The sequence below is a fragment of the Malania oleifera genome, chromosome 5 (genome assembly GCF_029873635.1).
Source record: "Malania oleifera isolate guangnan ecotype guangnan chromosome 5, ASM2987363v1, whole genome shotgun sequence".
Taxonomy (NCBI): Eukaryota; Viridiplantae; Streptophyta; class Magnoliopsida; order Santalales; family Ximeniaceae; genus Malania; species Malania oleifera.
The window spans coordinates 70149095-70168636 of NC_080421.1; the positions used below are offsets into that span (position 1 = coordinate 70149095).

Consider the following 19542-nt stretch of genomic DNA (forward strand, 5'->3'; position numbering starts at 1 on the left):
AATTCGAAGTTTCAGACCTATTTCCACTTCTCTTGGTACAGCCCCCTCCCTCCTCTCCTTCTTCCTTCTTCTTATTCCCTTCTTCTTCTTTCTTCATCTCCTTTTCTCCCCTTTTCCTGCCCCACCCTTATTCCCTCTATTCTGTTTCTGTTTATGTTCTGTCCAGGCATCATTTTCCTCTCTTCCTTTCTTCTTCTTCTCTTCTTCTTCTTCTCTTCTTCTCTTTCTCCCTCTTCCTTAATTCTCTCACTCTATGTTTCTGATTTTCTGTCATTTTCCTTCATCAATCTGGTATCAGAACAAACCTGATCACCCACATTCTTCCTCTATGTAACTGATCCACCATCAATGTTCTAACTCCTACAACAATCTCCTTTCAAACCATATCCACAAAACCACTACAGTTTCCTTCCACTCCTACCAGCATCGCCTCAAACCAAAGAACAACAACAACTTTTTATGCACAGAAACCAAGAAATTGGAAACTCAAAGCACTATTCATCAACCTGCAATTTTCCACAAAATTACAGGCATGCCCCTGAGTTGCAAAAACCATTTTCCAGGCATCATTTCACAACACCACCATCAACATTAACAACAGAACCCAATGAAATGCTCTTCCCTAAACTTTCACCACCATCAAACCACCACAGAGCTGCCACACACCATCCAAACATTTTCAAGCTGACCCTCTTCAAAATCCTACTTTTGCTGGAGTTTTCTTGACATATTACCACAACCAATCAACTCATCACCCCTCAATCCACCAACAGCCGACACACCACTGCTGGAGGACACTCGCTGATGGTGAAGGCTATCCAAGTGTGAGCAATGCATATGTGTCTAAATTACTAAATATTTTGATCTGCAGCATGATATTTTGATTCCAAACATGATAGTTTGCAAGCATGCGCGATATTTTGATCGGAATTGCTAGAAATTGGATGGCAACTGTACCGTCAGCATTTTGTAGCATCAAGTGTCACTGCCAGTGACAATCAGACTCTGTTGCTACGTTATCCTGCTAGAGGTTCAGACATGCTGTTTGTGAAGACCTGAAAATTGAGAGGTCAGTTTAAGAAAATTGCTTGACTTAGCTGAGAATCATCGGAACTTAGTCTTTGAGGGGAGGTAAGGAAACTTCCCCATTTATATTGATTAATGTTTAAATGATCAGGAAAATTAGTAATTTGCATAATTCCAAGTTTCTTGCTTCCATCTAAGGGGGGAAAAAAGTGCCTTACTTGGGTTTGTTCATTGCTGGAATGCTTGTTCATACCCATAGTTCCTTGTTGCCATATGATGCATGACCCTGTCTAATCATGTGCATTGTGCTCAATAGTCTAATGTGTATGCATTGTAGTATTTTAGGATCCATATTGTAGTCAAGACAAGTCTTCCAAAGCATTAGGGTACCATATTTTGCAATAACCTATGGCCACTAACGAAACCACTGCCATCGAACCTGCACAAATTGATAGGCAATATTTGTCTGTCCAATTACACAAATTTTTTAGAACACTTTGTAGACCCATTGTGGTCCGCCCCTTCCCCAGACCCCGCAATACACGGGAGCTATGTGCACCAGGCTGCCCTTTTTTCTTTTCTTTTTTTCTGTAGACCAGAAATTTGAGCATCTCATTAAACAATTTGCCAAATTCTAAAGTTGGGTAAGAGCTCTTTGCCTAGATCAATCAATTAGACACCTAATGAGTCCTTACATTCAACAAGGTCAAGGCATTCTTCCCACCCTAGGAGTTTCTATAGCACCCAATAGGATAATTCAAGCCCCTAGACCACCTAACAAACCAGCTTAACCTCTCCACTCTCAAGTTAACCTCAATTCTAGGTTTGAGGAGGCTAGTTTTGATGAGATTGACAATGCAGAGGAGAAACCGAAGAAGATGTTATACATAGAGTTAGAGAAGTGCTTCAAGCGCGTTGTGTGATAGTAGAATACCCTTAAAATTTAAAGGGGAGTTTTATAGGACGGCTATAAGACCAGCTATGCTATATGGTTTTGAATGTTGGGCAACTAAGAAACAAATATCCAAAAAGTAAAAGTTTTTTAAATGAGAACGCTAAGGTGGATGAGCTATATAATGGTAAAAAATAAATTACAAAATGAACATACTTGTGGTAAGTTAGGTATAGCACCTGAAAACATAAGATAAGGGAGGGGCGTCTCGGATGGCTTAAGCATCTGCAGCATAGGCTAAATAGTGCACCAGAGAGGAGTGATCCAGTCACTACTTACTAGCAGTGCTAGTAGAAGGGGCAAGCGTAGACCTAAAATAGCTTGGAATGAGATAGTACGGACAGATTTTTCTACAAATTCCATCACCAAAACATCCCCAACGAACCAAAATGGGCTTCGGACAAAAACGTAGTTTTCACTACTAAATATTTCTACGAGAAGTTCTTGTCATTGGGAACAAAATGCAATAACTCCACTTGGATTCACATTTGGAGGATGGCGGCCCCTTCAAAGGTTGCCTTTTTTTGTTTGGGAGTCCGTACATGGAAATATTTTAACCCTTGACAATCTGCAGAAAAGAGGGCCTACAGTCATGAATAGGTGTTTTCTCTGCATGGCTGATGCAGAATCAGTCAACCATATTCTTATCCACTGCCCCTGGACAAGAATCTTGTGGAGTTTGGCTCTTTCCTTGGCTGTGAAGCAGTGGGTTGGAGGGGAGATTCGGGCTTAGAAAGGCATCAGAGCCACAAAGGAAAAGCGAAAGGCTTTGAACCTCATCCCTCTTGCCATTTTGGGTGTGCTTGGAAAGAAAGAAATAAGAGAGCCTTCAAAGATTCAACTACTTCGCTTCAGACTAGCAAAGACTAATTGATTGCTGCTGTCTCCAGCTGGCCTACTGGGAAAATTTTTAACGATCATTTTGTAATCCTTGAAGTTTGCCACACTTTTTAGAGTAGTTGATGTTTTATACCACAGGTTGGAATCCCCTTGATGCCTTGTTAATATATTTTCTCTTTGCTGATAGAAAAAAAAAATAGCCCTTAAAATTAATTTATCAGAGGAAATTGCCCAAAATCATGTAAATTGACAAAAAATTACTAATGTAGCCAACCCCACCTAGTAAGACTTAAGGTTTGGTTTGTTGTTTGCATCTAACACCCCCAAGAACTAGGTCAATCCCTAGCTTCCCTCTCACTCAAATTCTTCCTAAGCAAAAACTCCCTGAGACAGTGATACCCTCAACAATCAAAAGGTTAGAAATTGGAGTAATATAGCGATCAGATAGACGGTTAAAGCAAGGAAAAGCAGAACAAAAAGGAGCTGCCTCAATCCTCGGATTCTCCCAAAACTGCACTCTCTCCCATTTCCCACCCAGAATTTAACCCAGGAAAAAAAACAAATGTGCAATCTGGAAAATAATCTTCTTGGAACCGCCAAAAGATTAGTGTTAACTACGATGCTAGCATCCCGCCCGTTCTACTGGATTCCAAATTTACTGCAGATTACTTTTATGCCATAAAGACCCAGGTTCCAAAGGAAAACACCATAGGCATTACCCACCAAGGGAATGCTCTTAGAATTCAGGTTATTCCTGGACCACCCTCACTTTTAGCCTTAAGAACTCTATTTCGACTAAACAACACACCCCAACTATAAAAAAAAATCAATTCAAAATTTCTAATTTTCTAGCAACACTAACAAGGACTATAAACCAAGATAAAAAGTAAAGAGGTATAGAAGACAAAGAAACCCACCCAATGCCCCACCCCCCAAAAAAACCAAAAAAAAAAAAAAAGAAAAGAAAAATTAAAAAACAGCCCTTCCAAGCATCCAATCTCTTAGCTACGTTCTCCACTACAAGATTCAAAAGATACAATTCTCGTGTCACCACCGAATGGAATTCCCAAATAAAGGATAGGCCAACTGTGAATGACATGCCCAACCAAAGCTAAAAACCTATGAACCACACCTTGCTCTAAATTAATGCTCACAATATCACGCTTAGATAGATTAACCTTCCAACCCACAAAATTTAATAACTTGCAAAAGAGTAAAAAATTTGACAAAATAATCAAACTTGTAAGAAAGGAAACAAATAGTACCATCAGCAAGCAAACTATAGATGAGAAACTATCACTGTCCAAACCAACTCTAGAACCCTCCACCAATCCTCTCTCAGCTGCATGGCTAATGAACCTACTAAGAACATCTACTAAGGTAAACAAGAACAGCAATAAAAGATCACTCTAACGAACACCCCTCGAAGCACTAAACCACAATTTAGGCTGACCATGAATTATAATTGGAGGGGGGGGGGGGGGAATGAAGACAAACAGCCCCTCATCCTCTCTATCTCTCTCTTTATCGATGGGGATGACAACGCAAAGGAATGTCATCAATCTATTGTCAAGGGATGATAATTCATGTTGACTGAAAAATCCTCCATGGTAGCAAGTCCAGATCAAGGAAATCCATTGATCTGAGGCTAGAGAAACTTGGAGGAGAGACATTTGTGATTATTTGTGAGAAGAATCTAATTTGGAATTGATGGGTGAAAATGTTACTGTCAACTACTCAGTGGATTATTCAAAGTGGGTCCTTGATTTGGATTTGTTTGGGTACCTTTGTCCAGAGGGAAACGTTTGGTCGATCCAAGTATTTGGTGGTGATAAGACCAACTTGGGCACAAAAATTTCTGGAAATGGGTTTGATATCTGGAGGTAAGGGCTATTTGATTTCATCCCCGGGGGGTTTTGCAAGGTCATAGCTGGAGATTATTTTTGAGGAAATACAAGAATTTTAGGGTAGAAAAGGTTGAGATCCCAGACTAGAAGGACAATTGAATCAACCAAAATGTTGGAAGGATGCTTTGATCAGGTTAAATAATTTGAGAAAGGATAATAACCTGCTGGTTTGTGCTTAATGTGTTGAAAAATGGCTTCTTCCAGGGATCAGCTTCTCAAGTCAGCAACAAAGATTAGCACTGGTTCTCATGCCTCGTAGGGAAAAAAGGACAAGGCGGCAGCACTGGACATTTTAGAGTAGCAGGCTTGCAGGGTAGAAGCAAGGAGATGGTCTGTGTGGGTTCAGACATGGATGGACTATTTTTAACCAGTGGGCCATATAAGACTTCATCAGTCAGTGATGGTCCAGGTGTGTGGGTGATCTTGAATACGGATTCCATACAAAATTCAACAAAGGCTAAACCATGACATGCTGAGGCTTATGCATTTCTGAAAAAAGACACGTCTTTTGCGCCTTCTTAGTTGAGGCTTAAGCATTTTGGGTGTGTGATTCTCAAATTAGAGATGGCTAGAAAATTTTAACTACATGTTCGTATAAAAGGAATGTCATAATATGTGTTGACTTCTAAAAACTCTTGAACCTCAACCTTTCTAAAATAACTATGAGTTGTTTCTTAGATGATGAAAATAGTTTGAACTTTGTAATGGTACAGCCATCTCATGTCATGATTTATGACATGTATTTAAGTTAGCAATTTTTGAATGGCCAACAAGTATGAAAAGATCTAGTTTTTCTTTTTAACATTATATTCGTGATTTTCTTAATTTTTTCCTTATTTTAAATATATATAATTTATTTAACATATTTCTATCTTAAAAACAAATTCTCAAAAGGCTTGCACCCCAATGCCTTAAGGCTTATGCTTCACCTCTTCAGGGTTAAAACGCCTCACCTTACACCTTCGCCTTTTAGAACATTGCTTGTAAGTCAATTAATGATGCAATTGTGTGTGACAGAGATTAAAGAATTTATTTAACATATGCATCGGGAATGTTTTGGGGGCAGTTAAGGAATCAGCTCAGGCTGGATGTTCCTAGGTTTATATTCAGATGGTGCTTATGCAAGCAAGTGCTGAGATGTGAGAAAAGCTTGAGGAGAGACGAATTAATTCTGATCTGAGGGCAACTAATTTTCAGACAGGAACAACAATGGTAACTTTTCTATTGTGGAGAGTCTGGTGGAGGTAAAAGTAGTATCAGGCAAGAAGGCTGGGGGAGTAGGGACAGTTTGAGGTCAAAAGAATCGGCGTGATACTTCTGATGACTAGTAATTGTAAAAGAGAGTTTACATGTGATGATGGATTGTCACTGGATAAATTTTGGTAAGAATTTGGAGAAGACAAGCCCCATTTGGAATGTCTTAAAAAATAAGTACTTAATATGAAAAGTACTTAAATTAAGTACTTGTGTCAATAAGGAGTGTTTGGTTTACACTTAATGCATACTTATTTCAAAAAGTACTTTTCCAAACTACTTTTTGTTAAAGGAAACTAAGTATATTAAATATATATATATATATATATTTATTTATTATTTATTTATTTTTTAAAAATGTACTTAGCTGAAAAAGTACTTATAATAAGTAAACACAAACTACTTCTAGATAGTACTTTTTCAGATTGGTTCTTTCTTCAAAAAAGTACTTTCTATAAGTTATCATATGTTTTGGGCAACGATTGTATTTTGGAGAATGATGAAACAGGTGAGAAGAGAGACAAGTTCGAGCAAACTTAGGCTGGTATTTTGCCCATCCCTGGCTCTCTCTTTCAACAGTTGCTGGATAAAAAAGATTTGCAGTTAGCTAACCCACAGAGAAAGGAAGTCCATTTAAATTGCAGTAGAACTAAGGCTAAAAAGAGGCATGGTCACACAGGAATTAGCACCTTTGTACTTGGGTGGCATCGCCTTGATGCCTCTTTCTAATAAAATTTCTCTTTGCTGATAAAAAAAATAGTTTGCACAGGAGTATGACGGTAAGGGACTGAAAAGGAGTTTTCTTAGGAAGCATTCATAACATTTTTTGGATGGTGAGCAGTACCATTTGGTTTTGTTTTTTGTTGTTTTTTTTTCAACCTCATTTTTAGCTTTCTTTTTGGAGGATTTCTTTTCCTTTAACTTTTGTATTTTCTTTCACTTGTAATATATCTTCTTCATTTTTTTAAATAAAAAAACAGCTCCTCAACCTTCTTCTCCGTCCAGGACCAAACCCTTTCCTCCCAAATACCCAGTCCAGAAAACTCCAAGTCAATCTATCATAGATTCATATGCTTTCTCAAAATCCAATTTAAACATCACCCCACTTCCTTTGATTCCTCAATTTCCCCTTAACATCTTCTACAACTTCATTTGCTACCATTGCCGCATCCAAAATCTGACAACCCCCTTTCAAAGCACTTTGACAACTAGAGATGGTAACATCCAAAACATCACTCAGCCTATTTGCCAACATCTAAGCGAGGATCTAATACATACTAGTCACTGAACTAATAGGCCGAAAATACCTGACCTTAAAACATTTTATCTTTTCATGGTAATAAATGTAGAATTAAAACTCCTACCCACAATCCCATTATCAAAAAATTGTTCCAAAAAAAATGCAGGGGGTCCCCTTTAACAATCATCCAACATGTCTGGGAAAAACCTATAGTAAAGCCGTAGCCCCTATGCCTTCTCCTTGCTCATCTCAAAATTCATTCTACTATCTTCTCCTCAAAAGACCTCTAGGCCAATCTGCCAGCTCCATCAATATAGGAGACCAACCCAGACCATCCACTAAAGCTCTATCACGAGTACCCTCTGAATACAACTCTTTAGAAAAAAGAGGTGGTCTCCTATGCAACCAAATCCATGATCCTAATCACTCCCCCCCTCCTCATTCCCCAATTCCTTAATAAAACTTTTTCCTGCTTTCTACCGCTGGCTACTCTATGAAGAAGTGTAGTGTTACAATCACCTTCTTGTACCCACTCCACCTTAGACTTCTGCCTACTAGCCTCCTTCAAAAAAAAATTAAATTAAATTAAAAAAAAATAAAAAAGCAAGAAAGAAAGAAAAAAGAAGAAGAAGAAGAATTGAATTCATCCGATAGCTCCACCCTTCTCTCCTTCTACTCCACTGCCATTAGACCCTCCTCTCCCAGAATAGATTCCTCTTTATTCCACACCTTCAAATTATCCTTAAAACTTCAATTTCTTCACAAGACAAAGCCCTCCCAATCCTCTACGACACTCCACACACTCAACCACAACCCTCTAATCAAGTCTACAAAATCTTTATGCCCCAACCACATATTTTCAAACCTAAACGGGTAGGACCACACTTAACCAAAAGATCAATACAACCCTCGGTAAAATTTCCTGAGATAAATCAAGGAAAGAGTCTTCCACATAGTTACCATAAAATGCTAACACCCTAGCGAACCATGTATTGGTACAAACATTTCAAAATGTGGTACATTTTTGTTCCAAAATACTAAATCTAATGATCCAAAGTTGTAGTTCAATAATTTTCACACGACATACTTTTTATTAGGTAAAAGTGAGAAATCAACACATTTAATTCTACTTCTCTCATTATTAATCTATTCCACAATATAAAATCTCTTCTAGATTTAGAAATATCTCAACATCCTCTGCAAAGTATACTAGTGCCATTTCACTTTTTTCACCAATATATCTAATTCAATATACCCTTAACTTTCCACATTTTAGAGCATGTGTCGTAACATGATCCCATTCCCATTCCACAAACCAAAACATTCCATGTTTAGGTAACATTGGTCTTGTAGCTCATTTATAACCAGGTCCTTATCAATACTAGTAGCCACAAAACTCTCACTAGGAGCAAACCAAGTAAATTGACCACTGGCTAGCAAGTCACACCCTAATAAACTCATCACAACCCATATTCGAAAATGATAAAATTTGGAACAAACATAAGACTATGATTTTAAAACCCGGACCAATGACCAACCCAGTGAAGCCACTGACTCAGTCGAACTGGTTAGACCAATCGAACGACAATAAGAATAAGAATATAATAGTCATAAATCATAATCGCTTGATAGTCAATTAGACTAAAAAAATGGAAATATAATAATTATTGTTATCAGTGACAACAAATATGAAATATGTATAATTTTAGGTAGGGAGTGTAGAGTTTGGTTTAATAATAAAATTATTTAAGCTCTAAATATACCTCTTCGTGTGTATATATAAAATATAAATCACACTTATGTACTACAACAACAATCATTTAAGTCCCACTTGGTGGAATAAACTACATGAATTCTCTTTCTCCAATTCACCCGATTGAGAGCATTTTCCCCTACTAGATTAAGGGCTATTGAATCCTTCCTCACTAACTCATTCCAAGTTATTTTAGGTTTATCCCTACCCCTTTTCATGTCAAAAACAATAACTAACTCACTCCTCCTCACAGGTGCTCTACTAGGCCTGCATTTCAAATGCTCAAACCATCTAAGTCATCCCTCCGTTATATCTTCAACTGGTGTTATGCCTAAATTATTGCATATATGCTCGTTCCTTAGTTTATCTTTCAATGTTATACCACTTATCCACCTTAAAATTCGCATCTTGGCAACTTTTACTTTTTGTACATGTTTTTTAGTTGCCCAACATTTTGAACCATAAAGCACAACCCGCCTTATAGTTGTCTTATAAAACTTTCCTTTTAATTTTAAGGGTATTCTACAATCACACAACACGCCAGATGCACTCCTCCATCTTACCTAACTTGCTTTAATTCTATGTATTACATCTTCTTCAATTTTCCCTTCCACTTGCATAACAGATCCAAGATATTGAAATCTATTAGCACTAATAATTTCTTGATTATCAAGTTTAATCTTCTCTCCACTACTCCTTACATTACTGAAATTACATTTCATAAATTCTGTCTTATACCTACCTATCCTAAAATCTTTGGACTCTAATGCGGTTATCAAGAGTTCTAACTTAGATTCCACTCTGCTCCTACTTTCATCAATCAATACAATATCATCTACAAACAACATACACTAAGGGATCTCATTTTGTATATTTCTAGTAAGTTCATCAATCACTAAAGTAAAAAGATAAGGACTAAAAGTAGAACCTTGATATACACCTATTGTGATTGGAAAATCTCTAGATTCCCCTCCTACAGTCCGAACACTAGTCACTAATCTATCATACATATCCTTAATGACCTAAGTATATCTACTGCAAACCCCCTTCTTTTTCTAAGACTGACCAAAGAACTTCCCTAAGTACTCTATCATATGCTTTCTCTAGGTCAAGAAAAACCATATGCAAGTCCCTATTCTTTTTCCTAAACTTTTCCATTACTTGTTTTAAAAGATAAATAGCTTCCATTGTTTATCTCCCAAGCATAAACCAAATTGATTCTCTAAAATCCTCATTTCTAATCTTATTCTTTGTTCAATTACTCTTTTCCAAAATTTCATCATATGACTCATAATCTTAACTCCAAAGTAGTTATTACATTTTTTGAATATCGCCTTTATTTTTATATAAAGGTATTAACGCGTTTTTCCTCAATTCTTCCAGCATTTTCTTGGTCTTTATAATAATGTTGAAAAAATCAGTTAACCAAATCCTTTATCCCCTAAATATTTCTAAACTTCAATTGGTATGTTATATGGTCCTATAGATTTCCCACTTTTCATCTTTTTTAACGTCATCTTAACTTTAAGGACTCTAATTTTGCAAATAAAACTCCTATTTTTAGTCTTCTCCTCGGTTGTCACTTCCAAGTTCAATCCTTCATTTTGGTTTTCATTAAGCAACTTATCAAAGTATCTTTGCCACCTTTCCATTATATCTTCTTATCTAGTTAATACATTATCATTCTCGTCCTTTATACATTTAACATCACCTAAATCTTTAAATTTTCTTTCTCTAGCTTTAGCAAGTTCATAAATGTCTCTTTCTCCTTATTTTGTATCTTTTCTAGTATATAAAGTATCATAACCTCTATGTTTAGCTTCACCAATAGTTTTTTGGCATTTTTTTTCTTGCCTTTTTATACTTTTCAATATATTTCTACAACTTTACAATATTTTATACCAATTTATTTTTGCCTTAACAGCTTTTTGGACTTCCTAATCCCACCACCAACTTTTTTACTATCTGAGTATCTTCCTTTGGACTCACCTAAAATCTCATTGTTATCCTTACGATAGAGTCAACCATTTGATTCCAAATAGTATTTGCATCCACCTTACCCCCTAATGTCCAATCACACTTTTTGATAATTTTATCTTTGAATTTTACTATATTATCTTCCCTCAAGCTCCCCCATCTAGTCCTCTTGTGTTGATTTATGTTACTCTTTATCTTCCATTTTTTAGTATGTATATCTAATATTAAGACTTTATTTTGTGTAGCCAAACTTTCACCTAGGATAACTTTAGAATCTTTACAAGATAGATGATCCCAGTTCCTAATTAAGAAGAAATCTATTTGGCTTTTATTATGTCCACTCTTAAAAGTTATTAGTATTCAATATAACCAAATCATAAGACATAGAAAAATCTAAAATTGTATCACCAGCCTCATTTTCATCTTCATATCCATAGCCTCCATGTATCCTATCATAGCCTATATTATCCTTTCCAACGTGTTCATTCAAATCAGCTCTTACAAATGTCTTTTCAAACATTGGTATCCTTTGTAAATACTATCCAAATCTTCCCAAAAAATATTTTAAAGATTTTTTACTAAGCCTATTTCAAAAGCATACGCACTAATGACATTCACTATCTTCAAGCCTAGAGCTATCCTGATTTTAATAATCTTATCCCCTATTCTTTTAACATCAACTACGTTATCTTTTAGGTCTTTATCTACAATAATTCCCACCCCGTTTTTATGTTTCTCTTTCCCAGTGTACCAAAGTTTAAATCCTGATTTTTCAATTTCTCTAGCTTTCTTCCCTACCCATTTCGTCTCTTGACTTAATTTTCCTTCTAAACATTATTTCCACTATTTCCATACTATTGCCTGTAAGAGTCCCAATATTCCATGTTTCTTGAGCTAACTACTTAACCCTCTCGCTTTTATATTGACCTGGTCTATTCCCTCGACCAAGGTGGATTTGGTAAGAATTCGCGATATAAAGATCTCAGAAAATCTTAGGCTAGCTGTCAACTACCTAACACAACCCTGCTCTTTTATCCAAGCTTGGGACCGACTATCTGTACAAAGATTATTTGTGTTACACAGGCGAAGTACATGTTTATTTTTTTATTTTTTTTGGAAAACTTATCTCACATAGAAAATTTTCTAAAACACACCATACAACAAGTAGAAACCACACAAACAACACAATGCATTTAAAAATCTAAAGCATACAATTTTGGTGTGTGAATCCAAGCTAGGCTAAAATTCAAAAAACTCATGCCATAAATCACATTTATGTATATATTTTTTGCCCCCAAATAAAACAAGAATAACACATGGCACACTGTCAAGCCTGTTTTTCTCATCGGCTGAGGTCCATTATCAAGCCTCAGTCGGTGTGTTTGTACCATGAAAAAAAATTTTTTTTTTTTTTTCAGGAGAGACCGTGCAAGGGCGGGGCTGACCCAGCGTGGACCCTGATTTGAACCAGTTTGCTCCAAGTCAGCCCATTTCCAGGGCTTGGCTCTCACCAGAACTGGGCAGGTGACTGGTTCTGGTCAGACCAACCAGGCCAAGGTTTCAAAACCATGCATAAGACTACCTACAATTAACAACCAAAAAATAAAACTAAAGTCAAGGAGGGAAAATGAGTTTGACCTATGAATCTAACCTAAATGAAATGTTTCAAACAAATGAGTGGTAAAATGAGATAAGGTCATATATGAAATGACTATATTAAGGGAGAAATTGAGGTAGCCTCATATTAGATAGGGAATGTTTTAAAACGTCTCAGGCATGCACAATGGAGACATGTAAATGCAACACAAGTTGATCATAAAAGTTATTTAATTCAATTTACCAAATTCTAGATGCAGTTCTGAGCTAACGAGGTGACAGATGATGTTAAAAGGAGAGATAAACAGGGCAGTATTTTTTAATTAACTTTGGAGAAAGCTTACGATACAGTTTATTAGGGATCCTAGATGAGATGATGGTTAAGAAGGGCTTTGGGTTCGTATGGTGCAAATGGATCAAAGGTTGCCTTAGTTCGGCCAATTTCTTTGTGATTATCAATGGTAAACCTAGGGATTGGCTTGCGATGTCTAGGGGTTAAGACAAGAGGATCCGTTACCTCCTTTCTTGTTCACGTTGGTTGTGGACAGTTTGAGTAGGCTAGTGTTGCGTGCTCTGAACTATGATCTGATTAGGGGTTTGGAGGTGAGTAACAATAAGGTGGAGGTCTCACTTACAATTTGCTGATGAGACTATTTTCTTTCTAGATAATAGTGCTGAGAAATTTCACAAGGGACTCGCTACTAAAAATTTTTTTAGGAGATTTCAGGACTGAAAATATTTTTGTTAAAAGCACTTTGGCTGGCATTAGTTTGAGCAGTAAGGAGTTGGAGGGTTTTAGATCTCTTGCGGGCTGCAATTTGTTGTCTTGGCCCATTTTGCATCTTGGCCTTCTCTTGGGGATATCCGTCGTCCACCACTTTTTGGGAGCTGGTGCTTAAGAGGGTAGAGAAGAGACAAGAAGGATGAAAAAGGCTTATATTCTCTTGGGTGGTAGGATTACTATCATCAGTGCTTGTCTCTCTAATATTCCTATTTACTACCTCTCTCTTTTTAAATTCCTATGAAAGTAGCCAGGAATTTAGAGAAGCTTATGAGAGATACTTCATGGTCTGGTATTGGGGAGGATAAGAGGGATCATCTTGTTAGTTGGGAGGCGGTTAGGAGAACAAAATCTAAAGGAGATCTAGGCATTGGTAGTTTGGTTTCTAAAACCATTTCTTCAACAGGCAAATGGTTATGGAGATTCCCCTTAGACTGGTTCCTTATGGCACAAAGTAATAAAGAGTAAGTACAGTATTCACAGGAATGGGCGGGATACGAAGGGGAGTGGAATTGGTTCTGATGCATGCCTTAGAATTTTGTCTCAGTTGTCTGGCTATTTCTTTCCTCTCGCTCATTTTTCTATTGGTGCTTGGGATAGGGTTTCCTTTTGGTAAAACATTTGGGTGGGTGAGACTTCGTTGGAATACCTTGATTGTATAGACTTCCAATCTTTGCATGATGCTCCTATTTCTGAATTCTATCCTTCTGAGAGGGATCTTGTGCCTCAGGACTTCCATTTTTTCAGGAATCTCAACGAGAGAGAGATAGAACAGCTCACTTGTTTGTTTAGTCTTCTGAATTCATCATTCCTGAAACTAGAGGCATAGTAGCTTTGGATTGGGGACCCTTCGGGTTCATTCTCTTCAATGTTTTTTTTGTTTATCTAACCAAACCAATTATTCCCGGTCCTTTTCTAGATAAATTAGTGTCAAAGGCTGTTGTTCCTTTTAAGATTCGAGCTTTCATAGAGACTTTGGCTCTCAACAAGGTTAATAATACAAATGACTTGCTTAAGATTACGAGGCCTTATAAGGCTCTCAGTCCTGACGTTCATTTGATGTGTGGCAATGAAAGTGAGACTAATAGTCATTTATTCCAACATTGTGAGGTGGCAAGCGCACAGTAGACTAATTTGTTTTCCTGCAGTGATGAAGATTGGATGGCTCCAAAGACTTTATGATTTCATATTGGTACAGTTTTGGGGCTTTGGAGGAAGAGAAAAAAGAAAAGGTTTTGGTTTTGTTGTTGCTTTTGCTATATTATGGACTCTCCAGGATATCCACATATTAGAAGACTCCAACATGATTTGGGAGAAAGCATCGCTTTTTGATGCATTTTGGGCTTACTCTTTTGGGGTTTTAAAGGATATTTTGCTGAGCAATATCCAGAGGGATTGGAAGGCAGCATTGATGTAAATACTTTGTTTTGCTTTTCCTTCTGTTTTTGACGCGAAGGGGGATGTTTTGTCCTCTTTTTCCTGTAATTTTTTTCTTCTTTCTTGCATTAATGAAGTTTTTGTTATCTGAAAAAAACAGAGATAACCTTAAGTTGCTGGGTTTGAAGTTTGGTTAAGAACTTAGAACCAACTCGCCATGTCTTTCATCATGGAAATCACAGATGTGCGCTTGTCCTCTTCATTGTTTTTTTTTTTTTTTTTTCTTTCAATGTTCTAACTTCAAAGAGAGCTTTTTTTTCAATCCAAATAAAAAGGAAAGAAAAGAAAAGAAGAGAAGAGAAGAAAAAAATCATGGCTATGTGGATACATACAACACAAGCAATTAAACCTTCTCATGAACATGGAGACGTGAGTTTTTTCTTAGATAACAAAACATGGAGAATTAATTAATCCCATTATTCTCACACCAAATTATGTTTCCAAAGTTGTTCTAACACTAGATAATGCAAAAGACAAAGATCTTATGATCTCTTTCATCTTCACCAACCATCAAGTTAGTTCCCTATATCATAAGAAAAAGCAACAACAAAACATTTACAAAAGCTTCCATGAAAGGTCAAATTTATTAACCCCAGCTTTCATTCGGATGGAAGATTAGGGAAGCAGCCCCCACCTGAGTTTTCTTACTTTATTGCAAGATACTGTTTGTGCTATTGTAGCAGTATGGCTCAGAACACTGTCTGTAACATCAAATTATAAGAGTTCTGTTTTAGTTTATTTATGTTTTGTTTGGAAAATAAAGCATGTTCACGGATAGTTTATATTAAGGACCAAGACTCATTGGCACTGTTATGAGAAAACCTGCCTAGGCTGTGTAATGACTTCTTTTACTAATCCTTTGGAGATCAGTATCAAATTTCTAAAGTTCCAATTTGGTTTGAAATTTTCCCAGAAACTCCAACAAAGCTTTTTCTTTGTGCAGGGCGAGGGACCCATCAGTGTAATGCTACTATCCAACTTGCCTATTATCTTCAAACTTCTCCAGATGTTTCCACTATTTTCTGCAATTTTAGTGAGTACAACCAGATCAAATTGGAAACTCTAATATCTCAGCCCTACAATTATCTTCGATCTTTTTAAAACTCGATACTTCAAATATTTCCTTCAATACATGCAACAATATGCTTTCTCAAAGTAAAGCAAAGCCAAATCGTCACTGGTTTCCTTCTCTGAGTAAAAATATCAAGATTACTTCCTCACATTTAATTTGTGGTGGGGAGGGGTTCTCAGATTTGATTTTGGAAAGATCTGTGGTTGCAGAATGATGTTCTAGCCACATCTTTTCCTCATCTCTTCCGTTTGAGCTTAGAGAAAAACAGTATGATTTCCTTCTTTGTGGTTGACTCGGATAGCCTCTGGTTCCCTGGAACTTTCACTTCAGAAGATCTCGAAATGATATATACATGGTTTTAAATTGAGGTAACGGGTATCGTAACGTAACGGTAATGGGTGTAACAAGAAACGGGAGTAGCAGATGTTGCATAATGGGAAGCGGGTGTAACAATTGTGAATTTTTTTCAAGCACGCACAACCTTGTGCATATTAGTGTACTAGCATTTTTGAACTTTTAACCCTTATTAGAAAGAGTTCTAGTGTACTTTGGATCCTTTAGTTCAACTAAGTTGTTTGGTAAGGGCAAGAAGTTTACATTTGTTTTAAACCGCCATTGATAGAAAAAATACGTGTGTGCATATTTATACTTATCATTATTCTTGTGTGCTAAATTAATTAATAAAAAAAAATACATTATACACTCCATTAATCTATTAGACACATAAGACATGAATAATACAAATATAAAATAACTAGAAAAGAAACAAGATTGAAGTTAAAAAATATAGAACACAAATATCAAATTACTATCCTCATTATAATCTTTTCCCCCTCTCGCCACATAGTATATTGAGAATGATTTATGAAAGGGCGGAAAAAGTAAAAAGAATAAGTAAAAAACAAAATAATTTTTTGGCTTGACAATCCTGTAGCGATTATGTAACGGCCGTAGCAGCCTTTACATAACAGTTGGGGTCCGTACCTGCCACTATGGCCGTGGTTTTTCTCCTCACCAATTTCGCGGTGTGTAACGGTATCAGTAACCCAAAAAACCGTTACTTAATGGTGTTACATAACGGTTGCGGCCGTTATTTAAAACCATAAATATAGAGCTGACGGAACTTTCATCCTTGTTGACATTATTGAACAACTGTCATCTTTCTTCAACTGAGATACTTGGTCTTGAGCTTCTGGATCATTCATGGGTGTATTCTTGCAAATCATTTTTTGAGTTTTTGACCCATTCCAATTTTTGTTTTCCGCTATATTAATTTATTTGGAAGGCCAAAATTCCCCCAAAAATTAAGGCTTTCATTTGGCTGATTGTGCTTAATAAAATCAATACTAATAACCTGTTGCAGATCAGGAGACCTTTGAAGGCCTTATCTCCATATGTTTGTGTGCTCTGTTATTTGAATTCTGAAACAATACCTCATTTGTTTCTACACTGTGATTATGCTTGGAGAATCTGGAATAAATTTTTGAGTGATGGGAGAAACTTGGGTTTGCCTGGCGTCAATGAAAGGAATTTTGTCTATTTCTTTTGAGGGGTTTGGAAGAAAGAAGGAGGGGGCAGCACTTCAGAAATGCAGCATTTTTTTGGGGATTATGGTTGGAGCATAATGCTCAGAATTTTTTCAGGGAGAAAATTGAATTGGCAGCTGCTCTCGGAGAAGATTCAATGCCTGGCCACTTTATGGTTTTTTGGCTTGGGTTGCCTTAAGGGAGTTAGCTTTTCAGAGGTTCAGCAAGAATAGAAGAATCTTTGGCTCTAATTTTTTCCAGTTTTTTGTATTATTAGTTTATTTTTTCTGGATAATTCCAGAATTTTGACGAGAGAAGTCTTTTTACCTTTCTTGTAATTTCTTCTCTTTCAATGAATACTCTTCTTTTGTTATCCAAAAATATATATATCAAGATTATCTTTCTTCAGTTCCTCCTTTAGTTCCTCTCAATTAAAACATTCAGACAACCAAGCCATGGAAATTTCTTTCATACAATCTACGTTATTACTTTACAGCCTAATTCTGTAATAGATAAGTATGCACTTTAACTTTCCTTCCATTATTTCACTATCCAATTCAGCCATATGAGTCATCATTACCAAGTTTCCTCACCTGTCTTTTTTCGTTCTTTCAGAAATTTTTCTTTTTAGGGGAGGAGGGGTGGGGGATGTCAATTTTTGCATCCGCATGTGAGGGTGTGTATTTATGTCATATTCAAGTTATAATATTTGAAACACCACACAATAAGTAGGTAACTATACCTAGGATAAAATGCCCTTTTAATGAAATCACTACTCAGTACAGGATATTTCAATAACAACATTACGAATATGAAGAAAAAGAAGGCTTCTCAATTTCACAATTTAATATAATTTAACAATACCAGACCCATGTCACAACAATAAAAATGCTAGAGCATACCTTGTCAAACTCTATAGTCAATGCAGCTGACTGCACAGCACAAGGAAGTTTCAACACCATCTCCATCACCCCCGGTGACACCTTGTCTTTAGATGGTGAAACACGCATTTTCTCAATGACATCAGAGGCAGACTGAGAACGTTCATCAACATACACTTTTAGGGTGTGAAAATAAACCTTAACATACCAAGGCACAACCTGAAACACATTAACCTGCAGTCTACACCCACGGTCTGTCATATCAACACCCAGGAAACCCTCACTCAGTCCACTAGATTTTAAAGAGATGGCAATAGAACCCCTTTCATTTCCACTTCCCATTAAAAACCTACTAGCGTGTAGCGGTGCTTGAGGACATGACCATACTAAAGGATACTTCCATGTAAACCCCACATCAAATGGTTTAGAGCTATTGTAGTTACCAATCAAGAACTCATAAAATATAGATAAGCTCTTGGTCTGCAAATTATTCACTTCTTTAATCACCCTATTTGGGACAGCAGACAATTCAAAGCCTGGGTTAGTCCAAGAACCATCAAAGGCTACATTGTCAGCTCCAGACCTCTGATCCTTTTGCAAATTTATCAGTTCAGAGACCAGCCCGCTCTCAAGTTGAATATACAAATTACTAGACTTGGCCAGAACACATCTTCCACCAACTTTCCTCCCAAAAATTGAGCTCAATGACCAACTTGGTTGCAATGATTGGTCACTGGAATAAGACATACTAGCCATCTGCTTATTAGGTTGAAGAACAACTGAAAGGGTCTGCTCAAGAATAATCCCCGAGTGCTCCACTGCAGAACCAAATTCAGTAGAGGTCAAATGCAGCCTCTGCGAATGATAAAATCCTCTGTAGATGGATGGCCTGTCCATTAATGCAGAGAGCCCAGCTTTGTCTCGACAAGGAAGCAGCTTCAACCAAGGGGTTAGGTTTTCAGTGCAAACAGCCTCACGGGGCAATGTACCATACCTCAAACTGCCTGAAAATGGGCGAAAGCTCCAATCAGGAGCAGAATAAGTAGTAGAAGACTCTAGAAAGTTGATTGAAGCACAAAAGAGACCAGAAAGTGTGTGGGTTAAATTTTTCCAGGAAGCATCAACCTCATGTTGCGGAACATCAAAAACAGCCCACAACTCAACTCCGGGAGGCTTTGCATTGTTGCTTGATATGGGGTCAAGCCCACCCCAGCGTTCATAATTCCAGCGACCTTGCGTGAAAGACAACTCCATTTCCCGAACCCGAAATTTCTGGACCTGCTCAAGCAATAAAAGTCCT

The 19542-nt window shown here is 37.0% G+C and overlaps 1 protein-coding gene across 1 annotated transcript in view; it reads right to left on the reverse strand.

The window, feature by feature from the left end:
* LOC131155660 (uncharacterized) overlaps positions 1–19542 on the reverse strand; it is a 63369-nt gene that overhangs the window by 27901 nt on the left and 15926 nt on the right. Inside the window, exon 2 of the mRNA XM_058108934.1 lies at positions 18264–19520. Within this exon, the coding sequence (XP_057964917.1) occupies positions 18264–19520 (1257 nt within the window). The remainder of the gene's footprint in view (positions 1–18263; positions 19521–19542) is intronic.